The sequence below is a fragment of the Carlito syrichta genome, unplaced genomic scaffold (genome assembly GCF_000164805.1).
Source record: "Carlito syrichta isolate Samal-C Ts95f unplaced genomic scaffold, Tarsius_syrichta-2.0.1 Scaffold308847, whole genome shotgun sequence".
In the NCBI taxonomy this organism is placed as follows: domain Eukaryota; kingdom Metazoa; phylum Chordata; class Mammalia; order Primates; family Tarsiidae; genus Carlito; species Carlito syrichta.
In genome coordinates this window covers 156,438-169,986 of record NW_007252943.1, presented here as the reverse complement: position 1 = coordinate 169,986, position 13,549 = coordinate 156,438, and the positions used below count along the sequence as shown (strand labels likewise).

Here is a 13,549-nt window from a genome sequence, read left to right as displayed (position 1 = left end):
GCCTCGACCTGCTGGTCTCCGATGATCCTTCCGCCTCAGCCTTCCAAGTAGCTGGAACTACAGGCGCACGCTACCACACCCAGCTGATTTTTTTGATTTATTATAGAGATGAGGTCTCACCAAGTTGCCCAGGCAGGTCTCAAACCCGCGGGCTCAGGCAATTCACTCACCTCGGCCTCCCAAAGCACGAGATTACAGGCTGGACCACCGAACCCGGCCACCCCTAAAGCTTTTATTATCAGATCCAGTTCACCAGAATTTGTGAAGGCACTGCTTTCAAGGGTATTTGCATCATGTGTAAAGTGAGTTCTCTAGAGTACTCTTTCTCAAACCTCAGCATGCATACACATCACCTGGAGAGTGTGTTGAGATGTAGATTCTGATTCAGTAGAGATTTCTGTGATTCTTGTGCTGCAGGCTTGAGCACTGAGGATGTAGACTACCATTTCTCACCAGAGGTGCTGCTAGTATTTGGGGTGGGACTGCTCCAACCACTCTAGGCCACTTAATACCCTGACCTGTAGACACCTGTGGTGTCTCCAATCAATGCTACAGTCAGCCCCATCTCCTACTTTTACAAATGCTTTTTGTGGAGGACTGTGTTCAACAGCTGCTTTGGGTGGTTCTCCCTAGGCTGGTCAGGCAGGTGTGAGTTAGGATGTACAAGTGTGGGGGGTTGCTGGGGGAGACTTAGCTAGTAGGTTGAGTCAGCAAGGCAGGCATACTGACTGCTGTCTCTTCTCCCCTCACTGAAGCCCAGAAGCTGTGGCTGCCCTGGCATCTCTCCAGTTGCCTGCAGGCCGCACCATGAGCCCACAGGAGGTAGAAGGGTTGATGGAGCAGACGGTGCGGCAGGTGCAGGAGACGCTGAACTTAGAGCCAGATGTGGCTCAACACCTTTTGGCTCATTCCCACTGGGGCACCGAACAGCTGCTGCAGAGCTACAGTGATGACCCTGAGCCACTGCTTCTGGCAGCTGGGCTCTGTGTACCCCAGGCCCAGACTGCACCCACACGCCCTGACCATTGCCCTGTCTGTGTCAGCCCCCTGGGGCCCAACGTCGATTTGCCGTCTCTCTGCTGCATGCACTACTGCTGTAAGGTGAGGCCCCACCAGCTTCCCTCCTGCTCCTGGTTTTCTAGCCTCATGTAATTCCTTGGGAGCTCCTGGCATTGCCCTTTCCTACCTGGGCAACGTTGGATGAGACTCTTAGTCCATGTTAAACTAGTTGGTCATCTAGAAGTGGTACCACCTGCCTCAATACTCTGAAGGGTGGTTGTTAGGATTCAAGATATATATCAGTGGTTCTCAAACTGTGTGTCATATTATAATCACTGGGAGTTGTATAAGTCCTAATCCTCAGACTGTACCCCAGACTAATTAAATCAGAATCTCTGGAGGTGAAGTCCAGGCATCTGGAGTTTTCAAAGCTCTCAGGTGATTCCAATTACCAGCCAAGTTTGAGAACTGATTTATATATATTTTTAAAAACTATGCCAAAGCACTTTGTGAGAAAGTGTTACTCAGTTGGTGATAACTATAACTTAGGATTTCCTGTCACTGTTCAAGTGCTCTCCTGTCAGAGCACCATCACTTCTTTTATCATATATTTAATTCAAAAATAAGAAATGGTATAGACCAGAAACTAGCACAAAAGGAGAAGGGCATTGTGGGAAGTTAGGCTTGCTTCTGTACAACGGACACAGAGATGGTTATAGATGGGGAGTGAGTTGTCTTCAAAGGTGGGCAGGGTTCTGAGGCGTAGCGAACCCAGAGTACTGAGTCTGGTATACCCTGCCTCACAACTCTTTAGAACTGGTGCAAGTCCAGACACATCAGCCTGGCAGAAGGAGTGCTCCTTGTTGCCAGCAAGTCTAGCTGTCTTTCCCAAGAGTATCTCCCAGTGGTGGGTGATCGGGGACACATACATTTGCCTGTGTGTGTGTGTGTGTGTGTGTGTGTGTGTGTGTGTATTGTATTTTCTTTTTCTGCTTCCCTTTTGTTCTAGTTACTCATCTCACATAGTTGCTTATGTTCCCTTTTTCCCAGGTTCTTTTTCTTTCTTTTCTGATTAAAAAAAAATTTTTTTTAAGATTTTAGATTTGGGGGTATGTGTGCATGTTCATTACGTAGACATACTGTGTAGTGGTGGGGTTGAATTTCAGGTGCCCCATTGCCCAGGTAGTGAACATTATGCCCCTAGGTGGTTTCTGAAACTTAGTCCTCCTCCCTCCTCCCTTACTGGTATCCCCAGTGTCTATTATTTCCATCTTTGTGACTGTTTAGCTCCTAAGTAGGAGTGAGAACATGCAGTATTTGGTTACTGTTTCTGAGTCAGTTTACTTAGGATGATGATTTCCAGTTCCATCCATGTTGCTGCAAAGGATATGATTTCATTCTTTTAATGGCTGTATAGTATTCCATGGTATATATATATATACCACCCTTTCATTATCCACTGATCGGTTGATGGGTGTTTAAGTTGATTCCACATCTTTGCAATTGTGACTTGAGCTGTGATGAACATGTGGGTGCAGGGTTTTTAAAAAAATTTATATATAATGACCACTGTTCCTTAGGGTAGATAGCTAGTAGTAGGATTGCTGGATCAAATGGTAGATTTACTTTTAGTTCTTTGAGTAATTTCTGTACCGCTTTCCATAGAAGTTGTACTAATTTACACTCCCGCCAACAGTTCCCTTTTCTCCACATCCATGTCAAGCATCTATTGTTTTTTGATTTTTTAATAATGGCCATTTTGACTGGTGTAAGATAATATCTCACTGTGGATTTAATTTACATTTCCCTGATTATGAGTGATATTGAACGTTTTTTCATGTTTGCTGGTCATTTGCATATCTTCTTTTGAGAGATGTCTGTTCATGTTGTTTGCCCACTTTTTAATGGGGGTTACTTGCTTTTTTCTTGCTGATTTGTTTGAGTTCTTTGTAGATTCTAGATATTAGACCTTTGCCAGATGTAGAGCTTGCGAATGTCTTCTCCCATTCTGTAGGTTGCCTGTTTACTCTGTTAATTATTTATTTTGCTGTGCGGATGCTTTTTTTTTGAGTTGGAGTCTCACTCTGTCACTCAGGCTGGGGTGCAGTGGCACACTCACAGCCACCCCAGGGTCAGCCTGCTGGGCTCCAGTGATCCTTCTGCCTCAGCCTTCCAAGAGCTGAAATGACAGGTGTGTGCTACCACACCGGCTAATTTTTTTTATTTATTACAGAGACAAGGTCTTGCCAAGCTGTCTGGGTTGGTCTTGAACCTGCAGGCTCAGGCAGTCCACTCGCCTTGGCCTCCCAAAGTGCTGGGATTACAGGCTGAGCCACTGAGCTTGGCCCAGAAACCTTTAGTTTAATTAAATCCCATTTATTTATTTTTGTTTTAGTTGCATTTGCTTTTGGGGTTTTAGCCATAAATTCTTTGCCTTCTTGATGTCCATAAGAGTTTTCCCTAGGTATTCTAGGATTTTTGTGGTTTCAGGTCTGACATTTGAGTCTTTAATCCATCTTAATTTTTTATATGAGGAGAGATAGGGATCAAGTTTTATTTTCCTGCATGTAGCTATCCAATTTTCCCAGTACCATTTGTTGAATAGGGTTTCCTTTTCCCAGTGTATGTTTTTGTTTGCTTTTTCAAAGATCAGTTGGTTGTAGGTATTTGGGTTTATTTCTAGATTCTCTATTCTGTTCCATTGGACCATATATCTGCTTTTTTACCAGTACTATGCTGTTTTGGTTATTGCAGCTTTGTAGTATAATTTGAAGTCAGGTAGTGTGATACCTCCAGCTTTGTTCTTTTTGCTTAGGATTTCTTTAGTTAGTCTAGCTCTTTTTTTGTTCCATATGAATTTTAGGATTATTCTTTCTAATTCTGTGAAAAATGACATTGGTAGTTTGATAGGGATTGCATTGAATCTTTAGATTACTTTGGGTGATAGGGTCACTTCAATAATATTGATTTTTCCAATCCACGAGCATGGGATTTTTCTCCATTTGTTTGGGTCCTCTGCAATTTCTTTCATCAGAGTTTGTAGTTCTCCTTGTAAAAATTTGTCACCTCCTTGGTTAAATCTATTCCTAGGTATTTTAGTTTTTTGGCTGCTATCGTAAGTGGAGTTGAGTTCTTGATTTGTTTCTCAGCTTGGTCAGTGTTCCCCAGGTTCTTAATTATTTCCTTTACACTTTCATTTTTTTCATTCAACTAATATTTCTCATGGATCTACTATGTGCATATCACTGGGTGCTCTATGAGAGACTGAAAAAAATCCAAGCAAGAAATGACCAGAAAGTTAAAAATAATTAGAAACTAATATTTATGGGGGTTCACGCTGGACCTGGCATTATGCGATTGACATACATACATTATTTTACTTAATTTTCATACTAGTTCTATGAGGTAGGCATCTTTATGATCCCCATTTTACAGATGACGAATGGAGACTCTCAAAGGTGAAGTAATTTGCCCAAGGTCAGGATTTGAACATTGGCAATCTCACCATATGGCCCTCCCTCCACACTTTAGTGATAAATGCAGGGAAGAAAACACAATTGGGTAAGGTTATAGGAAGTGACTGAAGTTAAGAGTGGGGATAGGGGCTTATACTTTAGACTGGGCAGGTCAAGGAAGGCCTGTCTGAGGAGGTGACTATCTGGGGGAGAGAGTTGTAGACAGGGAACAGCACGCACAGAGGAGATGAGCTTGGAGGCTGAACAGTCCAGGGTGGGAGAGGAGGCCTGGGAGGTGACTGGGCACCAGGTTGAACTGGCAGATAGTGGATTTTATCTTGAGAAGCCATGGTGGTTTTTAAGCAGGGGAGTGTGATGATCCGATTTACAATTTTTTTTTTTGAGTTGGAGTCTCTCTCTATCACCCAGACTGGAGTGCAGTGGCACACTCTTGGCCACCGCAGCCTCGACCTGCTGGGCTCCTTCTGCCTCAGCCTTCCAAGTAGGTGGAACTACAGGTGCACGCTACCACGCCCAGCTAATTTTTTTTTTTTTTTTTATTGTAGAGATGAGGTCTCACCAAGTTGCCCAGGTGGGTCTCGAATCCGCAGGCTCAGGCAATCCACTCACCTCAGCCTCCCAAAGTGCGGGATTACAGGCTGAGCCACCAAGCCCGGCCTACATTTTTTAAAAGATTACTGGCTGCAGTGTGGAGAAAGGCTTGGATGGAGCAAGAGTGGAAGCAGTAATGCTCATTTAGAAACTATTGTACAGAGAGGCAAGAGATGGTAGTAGTTGGGCAAGAGGCAGTGGTGATGAGTGGACAGCCTGGGATACATTTGGAAGTAGAGTTGGCAGGTTTGGTGGATTAGACATAGAGGCTTCGGACAAGAGAACTGAGGATGATTCCTGTGCTTCTTCTGACCTGAGTGGATGGAATGGATCATCTTCAACCTGTTGGCCGTGTGAAGTTTGAGCTGCTTGTTGGCCATTCTAGCTCTTTTTTGGTTTGGAACTGGCAGGTAGACAGTAGAGTTTTGGATTTGGAACAAGGTGGACAGAGGCTTGGCTTACATTGCCCAGGGAGAGAGAAGCAGGCCCAGGGCGCTGAGCCTGTAGGGATGTAGAGACAGGGAGCCTGAAACAAGACTGATTGAAAAAGCTCCAGTCAAGGAGGAACCTCTGTAGGAGCTGTAGCTGATGGCACAGCAGCAGTGCAAGAGAAGTCAGAGGAAGATGATCTCGTGGTTTGGAGCAGTTGGAGAAGGTCCCCAGTGTGAGCAGGGGCAAACAGGAGTGGTGGCGGACAGGTGGCACTTGAAGCTGGACGATGGTAACAAGAGGAGGGGGGCTCTTAGCAGATGGGGTCACCAGACTGAGATGCTGGATTGAGTCCTACAGGGTAGTGAGTGTCCCTGAGGCACCTGTGTGCCTGCAAGTGTGGGGTCAGAATTTGGAGATATTTTCTCTGTTTTATTTCAGAAATGCAGGAAGTTTGTGTTCAGCTTCCTAATTTGTATGGGTTTGTTTCAGTGTAAAAAGGGAAATGGTCCAGTCAGGTGCTTCACATTTACCCTGTAGCTGGGGCTTAGACCCATCATTGCGGAAAGCTCTGCCTTAGGTATTGTGAGGCCAGAGGCTGCTGATGGAGTATTTGAGAGGCTCAGATTGCTGTTCATGCATATACCACACGAATAGTATGGGGAGAAACAGGGAGAGGAAGACCATTTACCAGGATAGGCTCTTCCAGTGGTTTAGGGGTGAGGGGACAATGGCCTGATTTAGGATGGGGGAGTGAAGTGGGAGCAAGAGAAGAATTTGAATGATGTGAAGGTTCCAACACTGGTGACTGGGGGAAGGTGCTGCCACTGATCAGGGCTGGGGGTACAGTGGGAAGTCTGTGGGGAAGAGCCCAAATCTATGCACGGCACGAGTTTGGGGAGATGGGAACATCCGGATGGAGTGTTAGAGAAAAGTCACTGGAGCTAGGAGGAGACACCTATGTGGGCCGCGGTGCTAGAGGCTAGTACCCGGGGGAAGGCAATTCCCCCCTAGACCTCCTCTCTGACCTTCCTGCTCTTTCCATATCTTTCTTGAAACTTGACTCCTCCTTTTCCTTGATTCTTTACCCATTCCCTCTTTTTCCATCCCAACAGTGATTAGAATTCGGTGAATACTCTAGCCCACACATTCTCAAAGACAACTGTAATTTGAACCAATCTCAGCAAAACCCACAGAAGCCAGAGATTGGGGTCACCTTTGAGGCTGATCTAGAATCAGGCTTGTCTCTGGCCTTCCACATTGTAGGGGAGGGATGAGGTGGGATGCTAGGTTACCAGGACAACCTCCTCTGTGCTGTCTCTGAGCAGCTCCTCCTTTCATCCCTCCTAGTCTTGCTGGAACGAGTATCTGACAACTCGGATCGAGCAGAACCTTGTGCTGAACTGCACCTGCCCCATTGCCGACTGCCCGGCCCAGCCCACCGGAGCCTTCATTCGTGCCATCGTCTCCACGCCAGAGGTCATCTCCAAGGTACTTCTTCTTGTCTGAGGGCTCCAGAGCAGAGCCAAAGGGGCAGGCCCAGGGAGTGGGCTGAGTTTTGTGTACTGGAGGCCTGGAGGTGTGGCATCCCGGGGAGCCATGCCCTCACCTCGTGGCACCTATGGCCCCACAGTATGAGAAGGCACTCCTGCGAGGCTACGTGGAGAGCTGCTCTAACCTGACCTGGTGCACCAACCCCCAGGGCTGTGACCGCATTCTGTGCCGCCAGGGCCTGGGCTGCGGGACCACCTGCTCCAAGTGTGGCTGGGCCTCCTGTTTCAGCTGTAGCTTCCCTGAGGTGGGTGTCTACCGTGCCATGACCCTGAACAAGGATTCATACTCCTTCCCTGCTCAGCACCCCTCCCTGCCACACATACACAGACTAACGTGTCCTTTCCTCAGCCTCTGCCACCCAGGTGAGATCTGGTCCTCCTCCTGGAGTCTTCCAAATGGACCTGGGTCTTCGCCCCGTCTCCCATGCACCCAGCAGTGCCACCCAGTTGGGCTCAGCTCTGTCCTCACCACCCCCCTTTGCCACAGGCACACTACCCTGCTAGCTGCAGCCACATGTCTCAGTGGGTTGACGACGGTGGCTACTACGATGGCATGAGCATGGAGGCACAGAGCAAGCACCTGGCCAAGCTCATCTCCAAGCGCTGCCCCAGCTGTCAGGCTCCCATCGAGAAGAACGAGGGATGCCTGCAGTAAGGAGGGGGTCCTATGTGGAGTCAGAAGGCAGGGGAGAGGGAGGGAGGCTGGGCAGAAGGCAGGGGTAACAGGGCTTCTCCTAAAGTTTGGCAAACAGGGGAAGTCCCTCAACTACTGGTGGCTTCCCTGCTTTCCAGTCTACACTGTATGAGGGAATTCAAAAGCAAGGGTGCATTCAGTAGGGCTGGGTGTGATTAAGAGACTATCAGAGCAGAGGGAGAGAACGGAGGGCAGGGCATGAGCAGTGGAGTGTCCAGGCTGTTGGCATTCCTTGCACGCCCCTGCCCAGAGGCAGGAGTCCCCTGACCCACTTGCTTCCTCCATAGCATGACCTGTGCCAAATGTAACCATGGATTCTGCTGGCGCTGCCTCAAGTCCTGGAAGCCAAATCACAAAGACTACTACAACTGCTCTGCCATGGTAAGGGGCTGGGCACCAGGGAGGGCAGAGACCCGAGGCCCAGAGCAGAGGCCTGTGTGCCGAGCAGCCTCGTAGCTGTTGAGGGGGAGGACAGAGCCATCTAGGCCAACAGGTGCTGGGAAGCCGGTTCACGGGGGCCCTTCAGCCGCAGAGCAGGCCTTCTCACACCAAAGGGGCTATAGAAAGGCTGGATGCTGGGCCTTTTGGGGAGGCGCCAGACAGAGTGAAGAGCAAGGACTCTGGGTCAGCCTGGCTCCACTGCCTAGGGCACAGCTTCAGGCAAGTCAGTTTACTCCTCCAAGCCTTGACAGCCTCTGTACAAGGGATTAATATGATCTGCTCACACAGCATGAGGAGTCAATGAAAATAATCTGAAGTGTAGAAGGGCCTCGTGAATGGTGGCTGTCCTAGTCAGTAACTCCATCCTGTCCAAACCAAGCACCTTGTAACCCTCCCACGTGTCCTCGCCAGGTAAGCAAAGCAGCACGCCAGGAGAAGCGGTTTCAAGACTACAATGAGAGATGTACATTCCACCACCAGGCCCGGGTGAGCCAGGGGAGCCGTGGGAGATGTCTGGTAGGGGCCAAAGGTCCCAACTGGACCGGGTGCTGGGAGCTAGGGCTCCACGTGCTGATCTACCTTCCCCGGCACAGGAGTTTGCTGTGAACTTGCGGAACCGGGTGTCTGCCATCCACGAGGTGCCCTCGCCCAAATCTTTCACATTCCTCAGTGATGCCTGCCGGGGGCTAGAGCAGGCTCGGAAGGTTGTAGCGGGTGAGGGAAGAGGGTGGGGGTGTGCCAAGGGCGTCTGGTGGGTTCAGTTGCCCTCACCTGACTTGCCTGGATGAAGGGGATGAGAAGGCCGGCCAGGAGCTGACTAGGGGCTCCTCTAGGTGCTGGCCTATGCCTGTGTGTACAGCTTCTACAGCCAGGACGCCGAGTCCATGGATGTGGTGGAGCAGCAGACGGAGACCCTGGAGCTGCACACCAACGCCCTGCAGATCCTCCTGGGTGAGCCCACCCACCCTGCTGCCTCTGTCCCACTGCGCTGAGCCTCCCATCCCCCACAGACAGGTCGACAGTGCCTCCGCCTCCCTCTGCCCTTGTCCTCTTCTTCATTCTCCATAGCCTTCTCAGCGCCTGGCTCTTAAAGTTCAGGGCTAGAGCCTGTGTTGTCAGGTGCCTGAGAACACAGATGTTCGCCCGAGTTCTTGGATTCTGGTCTGTACCCTGGCCCTACAACGGTGCCTTCACCAGAATGAGTGTCTAGAGCCGTGCCTGGCGCTTGGTAGATGTTCCATAGGTGTCTGTTGAAGGAAGGAACAGATGAGAGTGAGAAGGGAGGGAGCCTCTGTGCCTGCCCCCTCTGCAGAGGAGACCCTGCTGCGCTGCAGAGACCTGGCCTCCTCCCTGCGCCTCCTGCGGGCCGAGTGTCTCAGCGCAGGCATGGAGCTGCTCCAGCGGATCCAGGAGAGGCTGCTTGCTATCCTGCAGCATTCTACCCAGGTACGTCCCCAGCCCTGGCGCTTCTTCCCCAACATGGTGGGTCCAGAAGGAAAGGCAGTGAGGGGTGGATGGATGTCAGGATACCTGGGCCAGCCTGCTGGGTGCTGGCAGACCTGTCTCCAAACCTCCTGGGCTTTCCTATAGAATAAAGGGTGCTGGTGCTACACACAAGGACATTTGGTCCAGTGCCCATCAGAATCACTTAGGGATCTCTTCCACTCTGTACTTCCCATGTGTGGATTTACAGTCTGAGGAGTGGGGCCCTGGGGATAGGATTACTGGTAAGGGATCTCCCAGGTTTCTTCCAACTCTAATATGCTGATGTTGAGTCATCTGTGAATCCTGCCCTCGGGTTGCTTGGGCAGAAAAGACATGCACAGACCGTAAGCTCCTTAAGCACAAGGTGGTGCACCTCACTGTCCTGTCCCGTAGCCCTGGAAACCAATCTGTGAGTTGAAGTACACAAAGACAGTGGTTTGTGAAGTGCTGTGGTGAGAGGAGGTGAATCCTGGCCCCCAGTGTCAGCTAAAGGAATGCTAGCTACAGATGCCTAGTGTCCTCTATTCTCCTTGCCCCAAACCCTTCCATTGGCTTGCCAGGATTTCCGGGTTGGTCTCCAGAGTCCATCAGTAGAGGCCCGGGAGGCAAAGGCATCCAACATGCCCAGCAATCAGTAAGTAGTGTGGGTAGTCACGGAGGCAGCAGTGGGCACTGTCGGGCTTCCTCTGGGCTGACTGGGCTCTCCCTAGGCCCCCGGGCTCCTCGGGACTGGAGGTGGATGAGGAGGAAGGGGAGGAAGACGAGGAGGACGATGTGCCCGAGTGGCAGCAGGATGAATTTGATGAAGAGCTGGACAATGACAGCTTCTCCTATGACGAGGAGTCCGAGAACCTGGACCAAGAGACTTTCTTTTTTGGTGACGAGGAGTACGACGATGAGTCCTACGACTAAGGGGCAGGGTGCAGGAGCCACCCCCGTCATGGACTGTAGGCCGGGAGCTTCCCCTTCCCACTGGTGTGGAGAGGGGTTCCCAGTGTCTGTAGCCCCTCCTTAGTCTATTTGTTCAATAAACGTCTTTTTTCACGTACTTCTTGGTAGCAGGCTGGGCATTTCCCCACAGCCTGCCAGCTTTGGTTCCCCTGGCCCCCCTCACTCAGCCCCTCATCCTGTAGTTTTCTTTAGACCTTTAGACCTCCAGACTCTGCTACCCTCAGAGAAGGCTCAGCGCAGACCCATCTGACCTAAGCTGACAAAGGGACATGACTGGTACAGGCCAGGTGCAGGCCCACCCCAGCCCCCATGAGTAGCCTTCCTCCAAACTTTTGAATGTTCCTGGGGAGGGACTTGAGGACATAGGGAAGTGCCTTCCTCTTGGCCTACAGACTTTCAGAGGGTCTCTACATCTTGAAGTGGGGTAGGAAGGGATATTACTGCAGACTTGCCCCACCCCACCACACAGACACAAAGCCAGCATTTTAAATATGCCTTTTAATCTACTGGGGCTGAGAGACAAGAATGGTACTAGAGCAGTGTCTGGGATCGAAAAGTTAATCAAGTGGGATCCAGTCAAGCACTTGGGTCAGGGGAGAGAACCTCTTGCTCAGGAAGATCATCCTCAAAGTACTGACCCAGCAGGGCCTCCACCTCTCCCTCTTCGTAGTCCCACACCTGGAACCGAGTGCCATCTGCTGCTCCCCCGATCATGGCAGAAAGCACTGGAAAGGGTGGGGAATGGTGAGGCTGCTACCCTCCACATCCCCACGCCACTCCCTTTTCCGCTTCCTTCCTGTTCCTGCTGGGGGTAAGCACTGTGCTCAGAGCCCTGAAGGAAGGAGCCGAGGGTTGGATCCACAGAAAGCCAGGGAGGAGGGAATGGCCATCTCGGGCTCAGGTTGCTCATCTCGGCCAGTCTGGGGGCGGAACAGGCACAGGATTCGCTTATTGAGGGCCACAGCCCGGCCCAGCTCATAACCTACACCCAAGGATGGCTGTGTCACTTCTGCCACTACCACTGTGAAGAAAGATGAGACTAAGACTTGTTATCTGGAGCTCTTGATCTTGTAGGGATGACAGAGTGTGGCTGTAGTGAGGAGGGCACTCTGGGTGTGGAGGCCAGGGATGTCCAGGGGACTCTGACATCCCAGAGGAATTTGCTGGTAGGCGGGAGGGCCACTTACCATCTGCCTGCTGCAGCCATGCCAAGTCCCACTCATGGATGAGCCTGTCACCCCCAGGAGCCTCTTCCCCTGTGGTTGAGGGAAAGCTGGTCCAGTACATGCCCCACGCTGGTTCTGATAACTCCTGTGTCCTAGCATAATGTATCCACACTGCTCAGGGCCCTTGTACTAGGGAGGGAGACTTGTACTAGTGACCTCAAGGGCCAGCCCAACACTAGATCTCATCAAAAGGAGGAAATGGAACAGCCACAAGAAAAATTCAACCTTGTGCGAGTGGGATGTATGTTTAGGGCCAAATGAGAACACCAGGACTAACTCACTCACTACACATGGGAGTGGCTAGGGGAAGGTGTGGCCCCCCCCCCAGTGCATCCCCAGTGGCCTCACCCGAGCGCCCAGCTCTGCAGCCGCCACGTGCTCGGTTCGGGCACTTGGCCAAAGGTAGGAGAGGCTTTCTGGGGCCAGAGGGGAAGGATCCTGGGTTCCAGCCTAATAAATGTTAGCCTCTAGGATGGGGAGGCAGACAGCTGCCACCTCAGAGCAAAACCACTGGGGAGCTTGTAAAAAACACAGATTCCAGCTGGGTGTGGTGCCTCACACCTGTAATCCCAGCATTGAGAGGCAGAGGCGAGAAGACTGCCTGAGCTCAGGTTTTCGAGACCAGCTTGAGCAGCATGGCGAGACCTTGTCTTTACAATAAATTAAAAAATTAGCCAGGCGTTGTGGCGCATGCATGTGGTTCCAGCTACTTGGAAGGCTGAGGCAGACAGATCGCCTGAGCCCTGCAGGTAGAGGCTGCAGTGGCCATGAGTACACGTGCCACTGCACTCCAGCCTGGGCAAGTGAGACTCCAACTCAAAGAAAAAGCAAATACAGATTCCAAGGCTTTATCCCCACTAACTTGAATTCAAATGTCATTGAGAGCATTTTAAAAAGCTCTCAATGACATTTGAAAACATGAAGTTTGAGAAACACCAGGCAGTGGTGGACATTAATGAAACTAACAAACCTTAAGTTTCAGGGTCCTTCACTTGCCCAGGCCTTTCCAACTCCTCAGCAATTTTGTTTTGTGTTGTTTATTTATTTAGTCTGGGGTGTGCAGAGTCAACAGTGGTTCTCTCCCCATCCAGTTTTTTATCTTTTTAAAGAGGTTTCCCACATTGCATTAGATCCCACAAATCATGGATCTGCCCTTGTGTTGGGAGAGGGAAGACCACCTAAAGCTTTCTGAGCAGAAAAGCACGAGAGTTCTGGGCACTATTTTCAAACTGCCAAGGGCCCGCGGAATTCTCAACCAACGCATCGCAGCTGTCTGTGCCTCAGAAAAATCCAGCAGCCAGGAGCAGAACACAATAGTAACGGCCTGAACAGAGGACGTGAAAGAGGGGGCCCCTTCGCCAGAACTCGGGTGGGAGAGGGCTGATACCTTGACAAAAAGGGAGGCAGGAGGAAACGCTCCGTTTGGGTGGGGAAGATTCCAGCGAGCGAGTGGGGACCTGAGTCCGAGCGAAGGAGCCCGATCCACTTTTTTCTGCTCGGGCCCACCAACGCCCTGACAGGAGCGACACACAGTTCCCCAAGAAGGGACCAAAGGCAACAGCCGAAAACAGAACCAGCTCCCACCCGTAGGCGTGCCGGGACGCACGCGCCCACCCCGGGCTTTTCCCTTCTGGGGTGGGGGCGCTGGGTGGAGCAGTCCGGCAGGCGGGCGGCCCCGGGTGCGGGGATGCGGATGCGGTGGAG

The 13,549-nt window shown here is 50.9% G+C and overlaps 2 protein-coding genes across 2 annotated transcripts in view; one reads left to right on the top strand and one right to left on the bottom strand.

The window, feature by feature from the left end:
- Positions 1-10,716, top strand: part of CUL9 (cullin 9) — a 44,334-nt gene extending 33,618 nt beyond the window's left edge. Inside the window, exons 31-41 of the mRNA XM_008066122.2 lie at positions 756-1,101; positions 6,846-6,986; positions 7,129-7,293; positions 7,536-7,699; positions 8,030-8,123; positions 8,595-8,669; positions 8,777-8,887; positions 9,017-9,134; positions 9,496-9,629; positions 10,229-10,302; positions 10,379-10,716. Of these exons, the coding sequence (XP_008064313.1) occupies positions 756-1,101; positions 6,846-6,986; positions 7,129-7,293; positions 7,536-7,699; positions 8,030-8,123; positions 8,595-8,669; positions 8,777-8,887; positions 9,017-9,134; positions 9,496-9,629; positions 10,229-10,302; positions 10,379-10,580 (1,624 nt within the window). The 3' untranslated portion in view covers positions 10,581-10,716. The remainder of the gene's footprint in view (positions 1-755; positions 1,102-6,845; positions 6,987-7,128; positions 7,294-7,535; positions 7,700-8,029; positions 8,124-8,594; positions 8,670-8,776; positions 8,888-9,016; positions 9,135-9,495; positions 9,630-10,228; positions 10,303-10,378) is intronic.
- Positions 10,717-11,137: 421 nt separating this feature from the next.
- The window catches only part of DNPH1 (2'-deoxynucleoside 5'-phosphate N-hydrolase 1), a 3,190-nt gene continuing 778 nt past the window's right edge, over positions 11,138-13,549 (bottom strand). Inside the window, exons 2-5 of the mRNA XM_021716590.1 lie at positions 12,195-12,261; positions 11,807-11,877; positions 11,532-11,640; positions 11,138-11,346 (exon numbers count right to left, since the gene is read on the bottom strand). Of these exons, the coding sequence (XP_021572265.1) occupies positions 11,196-11,346; positions 11,532-11,640; positions 11,807-11,877; positions 12,195-12,261 (398 nt within the window). The 3' untranslated portion in view covers positions 11,138-11,195. The remainder of the gene's footprint in view (positions 11,347-11,531; positions 11,641-11,806; positions 11,878-12,194; positions 12,262-13,549) is intronic.